This window comes from Nicrophorus vespilloides, unplaced genomic scaffold, assembly GCF_001412225.1.
Source record: "Nicrophorus vespilloides isolate i.1.1-1 unplaced genomic scaffold, Nicve_v1.0, whole genome shotgun sequence".
Classification (NCBI taxonomy): Eukaryota; Metazoa; Arthropoda; class Insecta; order Coleoptera; family Silphidae; genus Nicrophorus; species Nicrophorus vespilloides.
In genome coordinates this window covers 63,787-83,178 of record NW_017098116.1, presented here as the reverse complement: position 1 = coordinate 83,178, position 19,392 = coordinate 63,787, and the positions used below count along the sequence as shown (strand labels likewise).

The window sequence follows — 19,392 nt, the reverse complement described above, 5'->3', positions numbered from 1 at the left end:
CAGATTACGTACAAAGTGTGTAAAATATTCGAGATTCTGAATGAAACAACAACTTGAATAAACTTAAAATCCTGAAAGCCCGAAATTATAAAGTAACGAAGAGATGTTCAGGTAGAAGTTTGGTGTGTAGGTGGGTAGATGTTAGTTATTATTACAATTTATGAAATTTAAAAGCCACGAAGGTAAAAACATACGAGGATTCGATTCAATTTTTAAGGTGATGATGGTAATGTTGAACTAATGCAGAGAGCACTCAATAAAACATGAGTTCGTGAATGTTTCACTGTACAGAAATGGACTCTGTTAAATATCATGGAATTTTCATCAGCGGAATCTCCCTGTCCTGCATAAGGGACGAGTAGACCCGACGGTTTAGCGGCATGAATCATTGAGCGTAATTCGCTCGAAATCCTGCTGAATCTATAAAATTCATTATAGCCGTTGCACGGGACACGTCAACAGCGAATATTATAATTGATCGCGTAATAATTAAGCAGATTTCCTCACTGTCCTGGATTTTTCTTTCCTTTGAATTTACTTCGGATTCGAATTGGTAGGAAGGGAAAGAAGAAAACAAACGGCAATCTGTAAATAGTTGGGGGTGGGAAGGCGTCCGCATCGTTTCGGATCCGAGGGATGGGATAATTACAGCATTCCGGAGTAATTTTAGTAATTTTCTAATTTGCATGTCTGACCGGTAGTTGCCGGCCAGGAAATTACACTGTCAGGATAAATCGCACGCCTCCTGTTGCCGCCGCCGCCGCCGCCGCCGCCGCCGCCGCTTCTGCTGCTGCCGCCTCCACCTCTGCCCCCAGCTCTTCGCTCGAATGCTTATTACCCCGAAAACGATTACAACTCGAAACGCTCCGGCGCAAAACAAACAAAAAAAATCAATTAATCCCATATTGAAAACTACTTCAATTTGCAGCCCTAATTCATTTACAAAATCTCCCTTTTTATTTCCTATCTCATTATTAACAAGTATTCATGTTTCTTTCAACTATAATTCCAATTTAATTAATTGTATTGAAAAATGTATTCGAATGCTGATAATAAGTCTGTCATGTTTATGGTATTTGTATTGTTGAGAAAGGTGGGCCCTTAATACCGATTCAATTATCTCGTCCTGCAGAAGGAGGAGGAAAAGGAGAAGGACTTGTAGAAATCGTCGGCGTCGTTCGCCTGTCCACTTGAAATAATTAAAATCATTCGACAAATAGAAATTTGTATGTGCCCTTCATCTCTATCTCTCGTACTCTCTCGTACTCGATGACAGTGCCTGTGTGTTCTCCCGTTGTGTTGTTGTCGAATGAAAACAAACAGGGGAATTCCCTGTTTACGCGCAAACAATCGAAGGACGAGAGGATGGAAGGAGGACGATGATTCGCGGGTGGAGGAGGAGGCGGCTGTTCAAGGGTTTCTACTCATCTGGGCCACATTGTCGGAATGTTGACTGTTTAAACTCTTCAGAGTCGAGAGGATGAACCAATTTAGCTCGGCGCTAGCTGCACTCGATGTCGCCGACATCGACTCACTCTCCTCAAATCTCTCTCACAACCACCACCACCACCACCCTAAACCCCTCTTGCCGACGAACCAATCCAAAACAATGAATATTAATTAATTAACTTGTGCTTCAATTAACCAATCGACGGTCCGAAAAAGGAAAACAAAACAAAAATAAACATATGAATCGCATCGACAACAAGTACCATCCAGTTTAATTTTCTCATTTTCGCGTTTGTTCGCAGATTTGCAGGCATTTTCAATTTACGCGAATTAGTATTTCGAATTAATATACGTCATTTCAAACTTAAGCGATTGCTTATTTACGTTAATTATATGTTTAATAATTAATTACTCGATAAGTAGAATAAATATTGAACATGGAAATTAAATCTGAATATTGATGGTTTAAAATATGTATGTTGGAGAAATTGTAGCTTTGCCAGTTTGGCTGTAATTTCTGTCAAATAGAAAGTAACGTAAAACAATTTCTATAAGAGTTATAATAAATATAGAACATGAATATTAAAGCTGAAAGTTTAAATGGAATCATTTTTTTTAAGGAACATTTAGAATAATATCCAGAAGTTTTCTGGTATAACAATTTATTTACAATGTTGTCTTAATTAGGTTTAACTGATTCAGTTGGCGTAGGTGGTTTGTACGTGCTTGTGGAAGACCTTGACTCCCTCCCAGGTCTCGGTGACGACGGGATGGATCATGGAGGTTGGAGGATCGAAGCCCCAGGAGCCGCCTCCGGGAAGTTCAATGCAGAAGGCGACTGGAACGCCACCGACGCCCTTAACCCAGTCATCGCTACCACCAGCAGCGGCGTAAAGGGTGTTGGTGGAGGATCCAATGGTGTAGGAGGTACCGGCAACAGCGGAGATGGCCTTGTCGACAGCGTGTCCGAGATCGTCATGCTCCTTCCAGTTCTCTGGGAGGGCAGAGGTGTAACCCCATGGGTACAAGAGGTATTGGCCGTAGCTGTGGAAGGTCAGGTACAACTTGATTTGCTCTCCGTGCTTGCCAACGATGTGGGTGATGGCTTCGGTTTCAGGCTCAGAGAGACCGGCCTTTCCGGCGAAGGTATCGTCGCATTCGTCGCTGCTGGCGCCGACTTCCATCCAGTGGAAACCGAAGTTCCTGTTCAAGTCGGTACCGGTACATCTCTTTCCCTTGGAGCGGTTCTTCCTCCAAAGACGAGACTAAACAAAACACATTATTTACAATAAATTAAATTATGTAATTCTAAAGATAACTCACGTTGGTGTGGGTGTATTCGTAACCATCTGGGTTCAAGACTGGGATGATCATCCAATCGACATTCTCGATCATGTGACGGTTCTCTGGGTTCTCAACCAATTCTTGGATGATGTACAAGACGGTAGCTGGAGAGATCCATTCGCGGGCGTGAATTCCACCATCGATGAGGATCGCTGGCTTGGTGTGTTGTCCTCCTTGGCTTCCTCCGGTGGTGATCCTCAGCATGTAGATTGGACGACCTTCGGTGGTGTTGGCTGGAGTGCGAAGCCTGGTGATTTCTGGGTATTCTTCGGCGATTTTCTTCAGGTAACTCTCGATGACTCCGTAACGGTGGAACTCGACGAAGTTGATCCTGCCTTCGGCAGCTTTCGGAGCAGACCTCTGGTTCATACGCTCATTCTGGAAGAGACTGTTAACAGCAAGACAATTAATTGATGTGCATATATGAAAGCGGTAATTCACAAACCGTTCAACGTCGCTGATGATTTCGTAGAAGGCGATGTTGTGGTTCCTCAGGTTGTTCAAGAACAACTGCTGAAGGTTTGGAGAAACCATGACATCGACGGACTGTCCAACGGCGTGCAATTCATTCCAGAAATCGATTTCCGGGGTGAAACGCTTGAAGCTCAACAGCACCTTAGCTTCTTCATCGGTCTGAGGTTTCACCTGGTAAACCTTGTAGCTGCACAAAAAGAAAACAATAATATGAAAACTGTTCTTCTCATCCTCGTCAAAATAAACTTACTTTTCGTAGGTGGTTTGGGTGGTGGCGGCGGCGACGGCCAAAACCGCGAAAGTCACAATGAGTCCACGCATCGTGGATTGGAATCGATTCGAAGGAGGTGCGAGATCCGCTTTTATACACGAATCGAATCATTATTATCTAGCAGATCGATAACGGATTACGTATTTACACACTACTTAGGCATTTTTGTCCCGACGGGAATTACTTTACCTTCCTCTTCAGTCGTCAAGTTTTACGACGTCGTTTCGGTTTCACATTTAGATACGCGACGGGAAAGCTCCAAATGCGACAGAAGTCGCGCTTTTTATAAAAAAAACATCGTCATTATTGCGGCCTCCGCGAACATCTTCAAATGCACCGCGTCTCCTCGATTCCATCGAAAGACTTTTTCAACATTTCGACGATGATAACAGAATCCTATAAAAACGAAGATCTTAACATTAGTCTTCATTACCTCTTTGAACCCACAGTAAAGAAAGCTTCAATAAAAAAAAAATCCATCATCAAGATAGAAGTAATTTTTATTCGAAATGTAATACTTAATATTTAGTAAATTTATATTAATTTGTATAATAACAAAGTTACCAATTATCTATGGTATTATAATTTAACTAAATTTATAACATTCCTATTCTGAAAATTAATTATTTTATGAACAATTCTAATAATTAAACTATTATGATATACATTTTGTAAGCTATTACAATAATAGAAAATGATAAACTTTCTAAAATTAAAAACTCTGAAATCAATTATTGTTAGTTATCATAAAAAATTGATAGTTTATGAAGAGTATTCGTATAATTGGTACTAAATTTTTGAAGATATAAAACAACGCTGAACACTTGTATTATTGAATAAGATTTAATTAAGAAATTCTGTTCGTTGTTGGATGACTGATGAAGATCGAGGATTTGCCGTTAAGTACGAGAGGATTGCGAGGGTAAACTGAAATGAATAGGTGACGAGGATCGTTATAACTTTCCATATTTTAATAATCGTCCGAAGTGTAATTAATGGAGCAAATGAAGTGAAATAAACGTTAATTCGATTAAATAATTGTCTTCGCATCTGTGTGTATGTGTGTGTGTGTTGGTGTTCGCGCTTTTATCGCGCCTTCATCCCTCCACTCTCACCCCGAAAATTATACTAACGATGTTCGAAAACATTAATAGGAAAACTTTGTCTTATTCAAGTTTGTTAAATTATAAAGAGACGTTCCTTCCCGTCGCTTCTGCCCCTGCTGCACGATTCATCAGCAACGCTCAACCCCTCTCGTCATCCGACACGATGGATGAGGAAAATCCGCATTGTTGTTACGACGATGATGATTATTGTTATTAGTTTTTTTTTCCTGCTTTTACCCTCGAATTCGTTGCAATAAAATCCGCGCCGTGCGTGAGTCGAGGAAGATTTGCTACGGATTTCTCTCCGTTTACTTGCGCCTAGCTCGGGCCCTTATTAATGGAGATATTGAAGTGCCTTCGGCAACATTCTGACTAAATTAATGAGTAGACTTCAGACATGGACTCCTTTGTTCTGGGGCTTCTTTGCTATTGGATCCATATTCAATTATACCCTTTGTTCGAATATCAAGTTATGGTGCTTCGGAGCACATCCCTCGAGTTCCTCTCTCTCACTCGCTCGCTCTTCTTCCCGCAAGGTTTATACACGCAGAAACGTCGGAATAATCCCCTTTGATTAGCATAATTATATGCATCCTCAGAGCGATTTAATCGCGAGAGCCCCTCCGGCCTCCCCCCAATTCGCAGTATTTCTTCACGTTTTCTTATCCTCATCCTCATCCTCCACTCCTTCTCCTCCTTATTATTCCCTTATTCCTTCGTGTACGCTAATTGCAGCACGACAAATTTGCCACATCACTTCTCGAACAGATTTTATCCATAGATTAATTATTATTAACGATAATAAACACAAATCAATTGGAACTGTTATCTAAATATAATCTTGATACTAATTTTAGTTTTGTCATTATGCACTTGACGAAAATAGATTGCGTTTAAAGAATACAATGGTTTTAATCGTGTTTGACACACGTACAAAAATGCACCAATTTCAATGAACTAGTAATTCATAAATAATAGTGTTTATCAATTTTCAGAAATAAATTATTTTCAATATAATTGTATTATTATTAGAAATAAGATTACATATACATTTTTACATAAATGTAATTTTCTATTAAATTTGATTAGTTTTCATGAAAAAAGTAACAATTTCCTTTTAGAATAATCACATTAATTAATGAAATTAGATGAATAAACTGTTCTGATATAAGTAATAAAAATGTTGTAAGTTCTCAAATTCTCCATATACAACACAAATACTTCAAATAGTAGATAGAGGAGATTCGTTGTAGCCAAAATTTCATTTGCTGATGAAACTTTGATGCTCGCTTCATACTATTTTCTATATTTTATTTTATTTATTTCTTCCCCGCGCGTTTCGCTAGTTGATAAATTATTGATGGGGAATATTTTACGTTCCGTCGAAGTGTCCTGAAACGGCCGCCCGGAGAATTCGCGGACGACGAATTCTCCTTCCACCCCACGACCATAGAGACACATAGAGACAACCCCTTTTTCCATCCCTCGCACCACCAAGAAGAAGAAGAAGAAGAAAAAAAAAAGGAGCAACATCTATTTATTTTTATCCCGGACCCGAAGAATAATTTATTTGCCGCATCGAGTTTAAATAAACTTAAGTGCTGCCGTATATAACGCGGAAAATATGAGCGAAGGGATGATAAACTGGAGGATGTGACCTTCTGCCTCGACGTTGTAGGGGGTGGTGTGATGGGGGGTGGCGCGCGGCCAACCGTTTCCGACGCGTCCCGAAATGTCAGGGCAGAGGCTACGTGATCCGTGAAGTCACCCGTCATTTATTTATCCAACGCCCACGTTTCATTTGGCTTTGATTCCTATCACCAACATCGACGACGAGAAACCTAGGTCAACAAGACAAATTCCTATTTATTCCTTGTTTATTTTCCTTCTCTTTTAACTATTTAAATAGAACGATACGTTCTTGATAATTAGCGTTTACGCTAATTTTCGGAGGCATCAAAGCGATGGGAGGGTGGTGTTTGCGTGCGTTTGTGGGAACCGGGCAGATGCGAGCCACGATTCCGCAGCATTCTACAGCACTTTCGACAGGAAATCAACATTTGTAACACGCTACACTGCATACCAATGTTTATAGTCTCTGAAAATGAACAACGGGAATAGATTTCATTGCACACGACCCTCACTCACTCACTCACCCATCCACACACTCGCACGCGAAACATGCGCTGATTTTATACCCCGATATCCATCGGTTACAAATCACGTTCAATTCACTCTCCCGAAACCCAAACGCCGAATCCTTTCTGCATATTCATCCGCCGCACCTCACCACATCCAACGATCAACAGCCAGAAACAACATCGACCTCATCCAACGATAACAACCCTCACACTCGCATCGAAAACCAAAGTTTATAGAAGAAAACAATAACTTCTAATTAGAGCAACAAAGAACGAATGGTAATTACATCTATTTATATTCTTCAAATTACATAAAATTCCGAAAACCACTAAGATTATACAAAAGTATAAATCAATTTATATCGAACATAGTTTATAAATTATTTTTGTTAAATTTAACACAATTAATCCAAAAGTATTTTATATGTTTTTGTGTACGTTCTTTATTTTTCATCAATCCACATTTCCAATCGCTCGAGTGCCGAGATTATGAAAGTGGCCTGATGGAAACCAATTATAGCGCGGGGATCCTTAGAGATTATTTAATCCGCTTCCTCTATTTTCGGCCCGACGAGATAATGCAAACACTCTAGAAACAAACAAACAAAGCGTAACGAAGTTTGAAAGTACAGAATCGAAACGGGTTGAACACACACACACACAAAACAATAATAAAGATGTATGAAAACACTTTGGAAAAGCAAGATATTTAGAAAAAAAACGTGATCGATTAGTATTTTTTATTAATAAAATTGTATTATTATGATGGATTTTCAAAATATTTTATGAAGAACAGAATTGTAATTTAACTATTTTGATGGAAGTAGTTTAGTTGTGATAAATTGACAATTTTGTCAATATACCAAAACTATTATGAAATACTTAGTTTAGGTGTAGTGGATTTTCAAAACAACAGAAAAATATATAAAATTTTCACATTTCTATATAGAAGAATGAAAACATTTTACAAAAATGAGATTATCAATTTGTATTTTTTTTATTGGCAATTTCAATATAATTATGTTTTGATTGTCAGTTCGAGGAATAATAACATGATTAGTAGTAATTGTTTTACTAATCTAAATTTGAGGAATGAAAGAAATCAAATGAAAGATAATTGTACAAAATAAATATATTTATTATTAATTCTATAGTATCTATATTTACTTTATACGTAATAGTTTTATTTTGGTTTAATATAAAATAAATAATTAAAATGAAAGATCCAAAAACTGCGGAGTTTGAAGCGTACATGAAATTTTCCAAAAAAAAAAAACTTGTTTTTGTTCGGGGGTGGATAATTCTTTTCTTTTTTTTTTTGAAGGGGTGGCGCGAAAGTTCCATTAAAAACTCGTTCCCCTTTTATGAAATTAATTTCGGAACAGGAGGCCCACATACATAAGTAAATATTAACAAAGTTTCGAGTGGTTAGTGGTTGCTATGAAAGTTCGCCGCTCTGTGTCTCTCTCCTCCTTCCATAGAACGCATGCACTGCGGAGCGGCCGTAATCTAAAAATAGCTGATTGAATTTTAAACAAACAACAAACAAACACGACGATTACATGAATCTAATCTGACATACAGATAGAAACAATTGGAGCAGCTGTTGATCTCCGCGTTTATGATGATGATTATGTATCAATTCGCATTGAAGATGGAGTAATACAGCTGCAGCAGTTCTTCGGGAATGTAGAGCTTGAAGTAATCGTTGGACTGTTTGCTGTGCGCGGAAAGACCGTCCAGAAAGCTGACAGCGGTTTGGCTCTCGATTGGTAGGTCGGTGTTGCGTGTCCTGCAAACAGGAATCTCGGAATCTGTTACACGACTGGATCGCTCGCATTGTCCAAACTTACTCACGTTATCGCCTGCTTGGTTAATTGCAACACGTATTGGCACAGGTGGTAGATGAATTTCTTGTTCAGATCCGTATGGAATTGCTTCAGCAATGTATGCAGACCGTTCACGAATATAGCACCATCGAATTCGAAATTCCGTTTGAGCACATCTAATAAAGTAGACCCAGTATTATACTCACAGTATACACATTATTAAGAAACTGAACATTTGATGGTATTTGGAAAAGTTTGCTTACTTGAGCATCCGTACAGGAACATCCTGGGTAAATAAGAGATGGTGAAAACAAACAAATTCATGGCGTACTCTTCGTTGCATTTCCCGGTTACGTAAACCTTGTAGAAAGGATTGTTCAGGCCGGAATAATCGAAATATTGAGAGAGTTTCAGCAGAAGTTCTTCGGATATCTTCGATTCGTTGGGGTTACTCATTTCGATTAACAAAGCCCTAAAAAGCAATAAAATAAATAATCTTAAATTATACTAGTTTAAATATGGAGTAAGCTGCCTTATTTACATAGATTGCAGTATTTGTTTAGTGTCTGATATTTTTATATGAACGTTTTTATTGGGGCAAACTATGTAATCTGGGCACAAAGCATTTTGCGCTAAGCTCTATGTAAACGTATAACGTTAGATTACTTGTTCATCGAGTTCAGCGAAGATTCCAAGTATTTGGCGTCGAACTTTGACCGAGTGTTCAGATGGAAGGCGATCAGTTTCCTCAGTATTTGCAGTTGACCGACGGCCAGGATGTGATCCAGCAAAGGACCGAAGAGCTTCGACGACCGGCTGATGCTGTTCTGATAAAACTTGCTCGGATTCGATAACGTGTTCGTCGACTTTATTTCGCTGCTGATCAGCGTTAATATATTGTGCCAGGACGCGTTCCTTTTATCCTTATTCTCCAATATCCCTAAAACAATTTCAACAAAAACGAGACGTAATTAAACGCAAAATTAATTTGCACAAACACAAACCTAAAATGTTCTTCAAATTGGTGATGATCATAAAAGAAAACAGACGATCCAAGCCGACCAAACCGGTAACTTCAATACCGGAAGCGATCAACGAGATCAACTGCTTGTTTGCAATCATCTTTTGAGATTTGATGTCGTACCAGGTAGAGGTCTGTGCAATGTAGATTGTAGACCTGGAAAATCTGATTACAGTTCCGCTTTATCGATAAATAACAGTTAAAGCTACTTAGGATCAGTGATTCTTAATATTTCTCTCGCCAATCTTCCGATGAAATTCTCGCTCACTGAATCTGTCGGCGCGTAGTGAGGTATCGGCACGTAGCGACTCTGAAAAGAGCTTTCCCAATCGTGAACTTTATTCCTCAGGAAACCGTTGCACTCCCTTTCGACGTTGTAATTTATAATGCGAGTCACCTCCTCTTGCCAAATCTTTAATCCATTTATGTTCACGTAATCCTTAAATGGATTCGAATTAGTAAGGAAAATGCAGATGTTTGGCAGCTACGTGTCTAGTAGTTACATTCCGCACATTAAACTTAAACTATGAATTGGTATCAGATGAACCCAATCCTAATATTATACCAATATACAATATAATTTTTATATATTAAACACTAATAATTTGTATATGGATTTCTTTCAACTCATTCAAAAACATTGCAGACACGTTATTATGTTAATCTTACTTGTATGTATTCAAAAGAACGCTTGTATCCATCCATAATGTTGCCTAAACTCCGCAATCGCTGCTCCAACTCGTCGGGTTTCATTTTAGCGCTGAAAATCAATTCGCAGTGCAACGCTTTCGAAATATGCTGGACCAATTCCTTACGGATGCCATCCTCGAGCAGCATCTTCGGATCCAAATACACGACTCCAACCAAAGTGGTTTTCATCATGCGCATTCCTAAACGTCGCGAGTTAGAAGAAGATTCGTAAAGTTACAACAGATCAGTTTCCCATACCTTGACTGAATACGGAAATCGAATGGGTCAACTCGGCAAACTCGAAGCGCTCGTTCAGCTGCGCGTACTCCTTGATCTTGTCCTTCTCCAATTTGGTCGGCAGCTCCTTCAAGATGCACGTCTGTATCTCGATGACTCTGGCCATCTTCTCGAACATTGCGTTTGGGATGATCTGCAGCACCATCCTGATGTAGATCTCCAGCTCCCTACTGTAGTACTGCGACACCGAGATCAGATCTTCGCTGTGCGCTTGGTTTATCCTAAGGAGTGGTATCTCCAGCGCCGAGCCTAATTTTAAGAAGACGGCGCGTAATTTGATCACGAGAGTCGGCTCGCGTTTAATTCCCAATTGCATTATAGGCGTATAAGAATCGATTAAATCCCAGGCGTAACATATATCCCCGATGATCTGCAGCGTGATCAATACGTCCTCTTTGACCTTCATGTTCCTGATCATATGATTCAAACACCTTTTCGTATCGGATAAGAATTGGATGATCTGCATATTCGAAGAGAGCTGATGAAACTCCTGCACCTCCTCCAACGCTTGTATCAACTGATCTATTTTCACTGAAGCGTTCTCCAAGTTTGGATCCAAACTGTCCACCTGCTTGGAGATTTCCAGGAACCAATTTTTCAAATTCGTATTTTTCTGTATGCGAGTCAAAGGTTTTTCTCCGCTAAAAATCTCCGAGAGTTCCACCAACATCTCGTAGCTCTCCTTCTTCAACTCCTCCCAACGCTTCTCCTTCTCGTTTATCAAATTCTTGTAGATATCTTTGATAAGCAACTCCAGTTGCGAAGTATTCAAAAGCAATTTAAAAACGATTACCGCTTCATATTTAGAATCGGCAATTACCAAATCCCTCAACTGCTTGCATTTCTTATTTTTCTCGACTTTTCCTTGCTTGCAGATAGCGTGCAGCATCAACCAGCGAATTGCTACATTACAATCTCTGACCACGTTTACAATCTTATTAATATTTTGCAGCAAATTATCTCTGGTTACAGTTCCTTCTTTCAGCAACATTGTCGTTTCGTTCAAGAGTTCCTTAACAACCCTCCCGTTCCTATCCGAATGATGTTTTATGTTCGCGTTTTCCACCGTATTGCTAAGAGCCAATTTGGCAGCTTTAAACGAATCCCAGTTTTCCACCAAGTTCACAGTGAAACCCATATAAATGGATATTACCCAATTGTCGGGAAAGTATTTATCCACGATTTCTCTCATCAGAGCGTTTTGAGTATGTAGAATTTCAGGTGAAAAGAATAAGCAGATGTACAGCATAGCAGCTTGATTCGCCAGAGCTGTGCTTCTGTGTCTGGTCAATGGATACACAGTCAATTGATTGTAAACATCATCTGACCTCAACTTTCCCAAGACTAATTCCACATAACTCTCCTTAATGGGAATTCGCCTAAAACAAAATAATTATCAATAAAATTTAAGTAAATTTAATATAAACCAATTACTTGAAATAATCCTCTGGATAATTGGTAATTTTCTTTGAATTAATACCAGTGTCTCTTAACAATTTGCATATTTCATCTATTGAATTTTCGGTGCCATTACTTTGAGGCGTGTAACGATAAAACGATACCAACAATCGTTCCCGAACGACTCCTTCGAGATGAGCGTCCACCAATAAAAGTATAGTTCCATAAAGATACAAAGCTTCACACTGCAAAATAATTTATTTAAAAAAAAATATCACAAAATAAACATATTTATTTACCAATAATTGTTTTCCTTCCACATCAGCGAAAACAGTTTCCATATTCTGATGGATGTAATATCCATCTTCCAGCTCATCAATGTAGCAGTTCAGCTCTTTAATATATGTGTGAATACTTTCAAACGCAAAGTAGAAACGACTTATGATATCGATGTGATTATCCCTGAATTCCTCATCCAAATTTCTCAGCACCTAACCAAAACAAACAACCTGTGGATCCAAACAATTGAAGCTGTTGTTCACATACCTCATTGCTCTCAATTTTCTGCTCCTGAGCCTCCGATATCTTGAAGTAGCTAAAGTCAAGGATGATATCTGCATATTTTTGTCCATCCTGCTTGGATAATCTGAATCAAAAAGTAAATTATTGATTTTTCAAAAATTTGTTCAAAACCTTTTACCTGAATAAATCTGGAACGTAATCCTTTAACCTAAGGATCTCTGATATGATTGCATTGCCTCTCGACACCAAAAGCAATATACTTTGGCCACAAACATTATTATCAGCTAAAAACTCAGACATTATATTAATTAATTAGCTTAACTACATTTGTTATTGTTATGATAAGAAATGTCAAATCTATCAGTTAATTGTGTTGCCTATACACTTTTAATATTTATATAGGCAACTTCTTTCACACAAAATTAATTAATCTATAAAATTAATTATATTGCATTGAACTAAACATTGCTACATTAAATAATAGTAAATAATAATATTTCTTTAATTAATTATATCAATTTAAAGTAATAACTGAAAATTAGAAACGACTACAGGGCAAAAATCGTTCAACTAAAACTTTTTCTTTCAACTTCAAAAAGCATTCACATCATACTTTTTATTTAATTGGTATTTAAATAAATCATAAATACTACAAAATTAATGTTTTAATTGGTTTTAATCAAAGAAACAAACATCGGCTAAAGAACTACAATTTCAGGTCATCTCTTAGCGTTATATGCAAGTTCATAGTTCAGACCTTTTGGCGCTATTCTAATTCCTACTTTTTGCTTACAGCTTAATTTAGAAATAATTTTAGATTAAAACATTATACTTACAACTTTATATTCATTCATCTAATTGTCTAATTAATTTGTTAATTAATAAATTAGATAATGGAGATTGAATATTTCTACTAACCGCCATCTGCTGGTACCAAAGAGAAATATATTTGATTTTTAAATTTCAAAAGAAACATTTTATTTTAATAATTTAAAATATATATAATATTTAGTTTATAATACTAAGAATTAAATAGTTTATTAATATATCTTATATTTTATCTATTTATTTAGATTTAAATATATCAATTTTATTTTTTCTATGAGCTGTGAAATATTACTCAAAGATTTTTAAATATTTAAGAATTGTTTTGTAATTATTAATATTAACATTAATAGTAATAAAAATATCAGTGTTATTGTTTTAACATTCACCTTTTGGTCATTAACTAAATCTAAAGCAAATATAACCTATAAATGAGAACAGTGTATTACTGCTATTTATGTTAAGGCAAGTTGTTAGCAATATGAAATTGCCTCTAGTGGTTATCCTAGGGGCTACAGGCTCAGGGAAAACAAAATTATCAATAGACTTAGCAAAGAAATTTGGTGGAGAAATTTTGGGTAAGACATATTATTAATATAAAAACAACAATAAGTCCACATGGGTATGTTTACATTTGCAGGAGCTGACTCGATACAAATATACAAGGGAATGGATATAATAAGTGCAAAGCCGACTGTTGAAGAGAGAGCAGAAGCTCCTCATCATTTAGTGGATATATTAGAACCACACGAAACATGCACTGTATTAGATTACAGAAACAAAGCATTGAAGATTGTATCCTTTCAATTTAGTTATGAGAATTTATTAATTATTTTTGTACAGATTTAGTAGTTGATATACAAGTCTTTTTTTTTATATTTAAATCTTAACTGTGAAAAATTAGATTGATCATTTATTTGATCAAAAGAAGATTCCCATCATTGTGGGTGGTACAAATTACTATATAGAATCGCTGCTGTGGAAGATTTTAGTTGACGATCCCAATTCGAAGCGGAAATTTGAGCCTGGTCGAAGCAACAAAGATTACGAATTGCCTAGTGAAGAGTTGCATAAGAAATTGAAGGATCTCGACCCGAAAATGGCGAATAGACTGCATCCGAATAATAAGAGAAAGATTATAAGATCTTTGGAGATTCTGGAACAGAAAGGGATGCTGCATAGCGAGATATTAAACGAGCAACAGAAATCTGAAGGTGGTAGCGCGCACGGTGGAGGATTGCGGTTCTCCGACGTTGTGATATTCTGGCTGCAATGGGACAAAGTACTGTTTTTTTTAAGTTTTGTTTGAATCTTTTAATTGATGTTGGCGATTTTAGCCCGTTTTAGATGAGAGAATTAATTCTAGAGTGGACGCGATGATGGAAAACGGTTTGGTCGAAGAGTTGCTCGATTTTCACAGGGAATACAATAAGCGTAGACTGCAGGATGGAAGGTTTCTATTATTCGATCATTCTTTATTGTGTTTTTCTGTATTTAAAATAATATATACGAATTGAATGCGTTCCAGCGATCCGGATTACACGAGGGGCATATTTCAAATGATTGGCTTGAAGGAGTTCCATGAATATTTATTGCTGGACGAGTGCCAACGCGACTCCGACGAGGGGAAACTTTTGCTGCAGAAGGGGTTGGACTCGCTGAAAATGGTGACTCGGCGGTATGCCAGGAAACAGTGCAGATGGATTAACAATAGATTATTGGGAGATACGGGCAGAACGGTGCATTTTAAATTCATGAATCCGATTCGATTCGCAGTAGTAAAGCAATGTTTGTTTTTTTTTTTTCATTTTTAGGTTCCTCCCGTTTATGGATTGACCACTGATGATTTAGGGAAATGGCAGGAAGATATCACCGATCCCGCAGTGGGAATCATCCAGAGCGTCATCGACGGCACGGAGTGTCCGTGTAATCCTCTGCGCAAAATTAGCACACAGTCGACGCCGAATTCGCAGGACGAAACGCACTTTTGCGAGGATTGCCAGAGGGTCTTCGTCGGGCAGCACCAGTGGAAGAAGCACCTGCATTCTGGAAGACACAAGAGAGCCAAAGATAGGACGCAGCGGTTGATGAGGGAGAAAGAGGAGCAGAGCTGTGCAAAATAAATGATACCAGAAGTTGCCTCGTTTCTCTTTTCCAAACCAAATGCACACAGACAACTCACAAACACTATTCCTTCTTGTCCTTGTCTTTCTAATTAATTGATTTATTTAAATTAGTCCGAATATAAAGTTCAAGCTTGCGGAAACATTAAATGGTAACTAAATGTCGGCGCATTTGCAAACAATCCGATATTTAAAAATTAAAATGATTTTACAATTACGACACTGCCATTCACCTACATTTTATGCATTATTCGAATTATTCAAGAACTAACTACCAGAATAAACCAGAAAATGCTAACTTCGTATTTTTATTGAATTACACATGAAAAGTGTCAATCTTTTCAAATAAATTTCTGATTAAATCAAAAGGTCTTCTATTGCGCATCTTCTTGATGTTACATAATAGTTATTTTTTCAAATTATGACATTTATTTACAATTATGAAATTTCCATTCATCATCGACTACATTTCATACATTATTCAACAATTCAAAAACAAACTTTGCTTTCATCAAACACTCAATGATATCGATTTTAGAAACACAATTTCTTTGATGTCAACGTAATACTTGAAACGTGTAATATGCTTACATGATAGAAAAAATTGCACACATTTGAACGACTTGGTGCAACTTTTAAAGTTTTTTTTTTTTCGAAAATGACCATAAGATGAAGGCAAGAACAGCATCCTTCAAATTCTTAATGCAAGACGAGGGCTGCGTCATCAGTATATAACAAGATGCGCCCGTCATTATATCTTACCTACTTTGATATAGCTTCCAGCATCTTCAAATTCTCTTCACAACAAAAACAAAGAGTGACTGAGATACTTAAAAAAAATTGGGATTAGAACCACACGAAACATGCAGTGTATTGGATTACAGAAATAAAGCATTGAAAATCGTATCCTTTCAATTTAGTTATGAGAATTTATAAAATTATTTTTGTACAGATTTAGTAGTTGATATAGAAGTCTTTTTTTTTTGTATTTAAATCTTAACTGTGAAAAACTAATTGATAATTTATTTGATCAAAAGAAGATTCCCATCATTGTGGGTGGTATAATTTTTTTATCAAACACTCAATGATATTGATTTTAGAACGTGTAATAATAAATATGCTTACATGATAGAAAAAATTGCACATATTTGAACAACTTGGTGCAACTTTTAAAGTTTTTTTTTCTCAAAAATGACCATAAGATGAAGACAAGAACAGCATCCTTCAAATTCAAGTAATGCAACCTACTTTGATATAGCTTCCAGCATCATCAGATTCTCTTCACAACAAAAGAACTGAGATACTTAAAAAGAAAAATTTGGAGCTGGGATGTGGGGAAAATTAAATGTGCAGCAGAAATAAAATAAAAACAAAACTGTTATCGAGTTTGAATGCTAAAACATTTTTATTTGTAAAACTTACTTAGGAACTAAAACCAAAATAAATTTCTTTTTTTTTTGTTTGCTTTCGATGCATACGCGCATACACAAAATACACGCATACGCCGAGATATATATATAGTATTAACGTTATTTATTACTTTCCGCGACTTTTATAATCAATATATATTTCTGCGCCTTATCCTCAATTTCTTTTTCCCATTTTCAAATGTTTGTTTCTTTAAAAATTTGTAAATTAATGGTAAGTACAACATAACGAACATTATATACATATAAAAATATAAGCAGTAGTGGCTATTAAATATATATATATGTATATATATATATATTATATAAATCTTAGGTTCACAAGATTTTGTAGTTTTTTTTTTTATTTCATCCGATTCACAATTAATTATAATTATTTGGAACTCTCTACACAGAGGCTTTTACTTATTTTTATATATATATACATATACATATTTCAAATTTTACATGTGTAGTGTTTGTGTGTATTTATATAAAAGATATATCATATAAAAATCTCAACATTGCTTTTAGGTCGATAAAATTAGAGAATTGCCCTGCTTTTCGTTAACGCCTTTGTCTTCTTTTTGAACTGAGGAGCTCTACAAAGCTGTATGCGTACAAGAGATCCACTGTAGTTTTTCTTTTTTAATAACAAACAAGAATAAAACATTTTTCATAAACTTTTCTTTTCATTTACATCTTTTTTTACCGTTTTTATTTTCCTTTCAAAACTTTTTTTTATATCAAATGTATAAAATACTGTAAAATATATATATCTTCGCTAAATATATATATATATATATATGTATGTGAACACAACAATTCTCTTGATCTAACGACTAATTTAATTTGAAAACAAATAAAAAAAAAACCGAAACAACATCTACTTTGTGAGGAAGACGTTTTACAATTTGTTCTCTACATTCAATAATATATTTCGTATAGTGTATATATATATATTAAACCAAAAAAAAACACAGAAAAAAGCGAATTTTGTGGAACCCTTCGAGGTGTTGGCACCGAGAATTTTGTGATCTTCAACAACAAATACCGTGCGAACAAAAATCATCATCATTAATATTATTATTTCGATTCGTATCTGCTTTGCGAGCTTTTCCATTTTCCAGCGCTGATCAAAGTTTAAAAATCCTCAAAATATAATATATATATATAACTATATAACTGTACATAAAAAAAAACTATTATCACATTATTTGTATTTTTTTCTCGAAACAATAGTTAGACATGCATTACTCATTTTCTTCAGATTATATATATATGCATATATATATATATAGTCATATATAAATAGTTTACAAAAAAAAAATGATGAAAAAAAAAACAATTAGTTATATAACTACTAACAAATTAACAATGTAACAAAATACCAAGAAAGATATTTAAACAAACTAAAACCTAAATAAAGCTACGACATACCCAAAAAAATAATAGTAATAGTAGTATAAATTCAAATTATATAAAACAAATTTGAGCTAAAAGAAAAGACGGCCCTGCGTTTTTTTTTTGTTTAAGTAGTATGTATTCATTTATTTAACAATTGAGACATAAAACGCTACCCTAAAGATGCGCTGAGGGGAAGAGCGGAAAAAAAAAAAAAACGCCGGGCAGATCTAGTATTATTCTTTATATATATATATATGTATGTATAATATGTACAGAATTCAAGGGTCGCATTGACCCTTGAACTCGCGTTTCTCGTAATATTTTGTATCACTTTTTTAATATAAAAAAAAGATTAATTTTCATTCACGCAAAAAGAAACGAATAGTAAAAAAAAACAGAAGAAGTGTGGAAATTAATGAAAAAAAAAAAAAAACGAAATGTGTAACTAAACTAAGCACTAAAACGAAATTAATGTACATCCCTAAACGTTACTTCTTCAAATATATAGTATATACACGAGCAAAAAGAAAAATGCGAAATAAAAATCGAACAAAGAAATTTAACAGGTTATAAGAGTAAATAGTAAAAGATTAAGACACACGTTGCGTTGTTTCCAGTTTTTTGTTTTTTTTTTGTGTGTGTGTCGGGGGAGAAAATTTTCAGGGTTGGCAACGCTTCGAAAGAAACAAATACAAGTTTTTTTTTTTTTTGTTTCTTGTTTTTTTGGGAGTTGGGGCGTGGTCTTAAAAGGGGGATCGCGCGGGGCGTGACTTTTCCTTTTATCAGAAGTCGGAAAAGCGCCCTCTTCTTTCAATATTACAAAGAAAGAAAATGTAATAGTAATAGAGAAAAGTTTGTTTTCTTTGTATGTTTTGTGTGTGTATGAATAATGTGTGCATGAGAGAGATAGTGTTTGAAAATAAAAATAATAATAATAAAATAAAAATAAACAAACATATGTATAACAAATTAATAATTAATTTAAAAAATAATGAAAAACTAAATTACGAAAAATTCTAAATCCCTAGTATGAAAAAAAAAAAAACTAAAACAGAAATACAATGCAATGTTAAAAAAATCACAGTTAAT

The 19,392-nt window shown here is 35.7% G+C and overlaps 3 protein-coding genes across 5 annotated transcripts; 1 reads left to right on the top strand and 2 right to left on the bottom strand.

Moving 5' to 3' along the window:
* Window positions 1-2,091: 2,091 nt before the first annotated feature.
* Window positions 2,092-3,594, bottom strand: LOC108561705 (carboxypeptidase B-like). Its single transcript, XM_017919776.1, has 4 exons — window positions 3,518-3,594; window positions 3,239-3,454; window positions 2,773-3,181; window positions 2,092-2,714 (listed from the first exon to the last, which is right to left on the bottom strand). Exons 1-4 carry the CDS (start codon window positions 3,586-3,588, stop codon window positions 2,148-2,150), a joined length of 1,263 nt encoding a protein of 420 aa, XP_017775265.1. The 5' UTR covers window positions 3,589-3,594; the 3' UTR covers window positions 2,092-2,147.
* A 4,510-nt stretch (window positions 3,595-8,104) lies between these two features.
* Window positions 8,105-12,884, bottom strand: LOC108561708 (WASH complex subunit strumpellin). Of its 3 annotated transcripts, none has more exons than XM_017919780.1 (13): window positions 12,721-12,884; window positions 12,567-12,666; window positions 12,320-12,511; window positions 12,057-12,265; window positions 10,584-12,001; window positions 10,305-10,525; window positions 9,845-10,074; window positions 9,619-9,791; window positions 9,281-9,554; window positions 8,878-9,086; window positions 8,643-8,790; window positions 8,348-8,577; window positions 8,105-8,294 (listed from the first exon to the last, which is right to left on the bottom strand). In XM_017919780.1, exons 1-12 carry the CDS (start codon window positions 12,840-12,842, stop codon window positions 8,424-8,426), a joined length of 3,450 nt encoding a protein of 1,149 aa, XP_017775269.1. In that variant the 5' UTR covers window positions 12,843-12,884; the 3' UTR covers window positions 8,105-8,294; window positions 8,348-8,423. The 3 variants fall into 3 exon arrangements, with proteins under 3 accessions (XP_017775269.1, XP_017775270.1, XP_017775271.1); XM_017919781.1 differs by having other exon boundaries at window positions 8,368-8,577; XM_017919782.1 differs by lacking the exon at window positions 8,105-8,294 and having other exon boundaries at window positions 8,496-8,577; window positions 8,639-8,790.
* An 886-nt stretch (window positions 12,885-13,770) lies between these two features.
* On the top strand, window positions 13,771-15,502 carry LOC108561706 (tRNA dimethylallyltransferase, mitochondrial). Its single transcript, XM_017919777.1, has 6 exons — window positions 13,771-13,945; window positions 14,008-14,162; window positions 14,272-14,649; window positions 14,705-14,820; window positions 14,896-15,106; window positions 15,182-15,502. The coding sequence occupies exons 1-6, from the start codon at window positions 13,825-13,827 to the stop codon at window positions 15,488-15,490; spliced, it is 1,290 nt and encodes a 429-aa protein (XP_017775266.1). The 5' UTR covers window positions 13,771-13,824; the 3' UTR covers window positions 15,491-15,502.
* The last annotated feature ends 3,890 nt before the right edge of the window (window positions 15,503-19,392 follow it).

Coding starts and splice junctions, on each gene's coding strand:
- LOC108561705 (XM_017919776.1), bottom strand. CDS start 3,588: ATGCGTGGACTCATTGTGACTTTCGCGGTTTTGGCCGTCGCCGCCGCC. Junction 3,182..3,238: donor ATCATCAGCGACGTTGAACG/GTTTGTGAATTA, acceptor TGCTGTTAACAG/TCTCTTCCAGAATGAGCGTA. Junction 2,715..2,772: donor ACGAATACACCCACACCAAC/GTGAGTTATCTT, acceptor TGTTTTGTTTAG/TCTCGTCTTTGGAGGAAGAA.
- LOC108561708 (XM_017919780.1), bottom strand. CDS start 12,842: ATGTCTGAGTTTTTAGCTGATAATAATGTTTGTGGCCAAAGTATATTG. Junction 10,075..10,304: donor GTTCTTTTGAATACATACAA/GTAAGATTAACA, acceptor AATCCATTTAAG/GATTACGTGAACATAAATGG. Junction 9,792..9,844: donor TTAAGAATCACTGATCCTAA/GTAGCTTTAACT, acceptor CAGATTTTCCAG/GTCTACAATCTACATTGCAC.
- LOC108561706 (XM_017919777.1), top strand. CDS start 13,825: ATGTTAAGGCAAGTTGTTAGCAATATGAAATTGCCTCTAGTGGTTATC. Junction 14,163..14,271: donor GAAACAAAGCATTGAAGATT/GTATCCTTTCAA, acceptor GTGAAAAATTAG/ATTGATCATTTATTTGATCA. Junction 15,107..15,181: donor TGGGAGATACGGGCAGAACG/GTGCATTTTAAA, acceptor TTTCATTTTTAG/GTTCCTCCCGTTTATGGATT.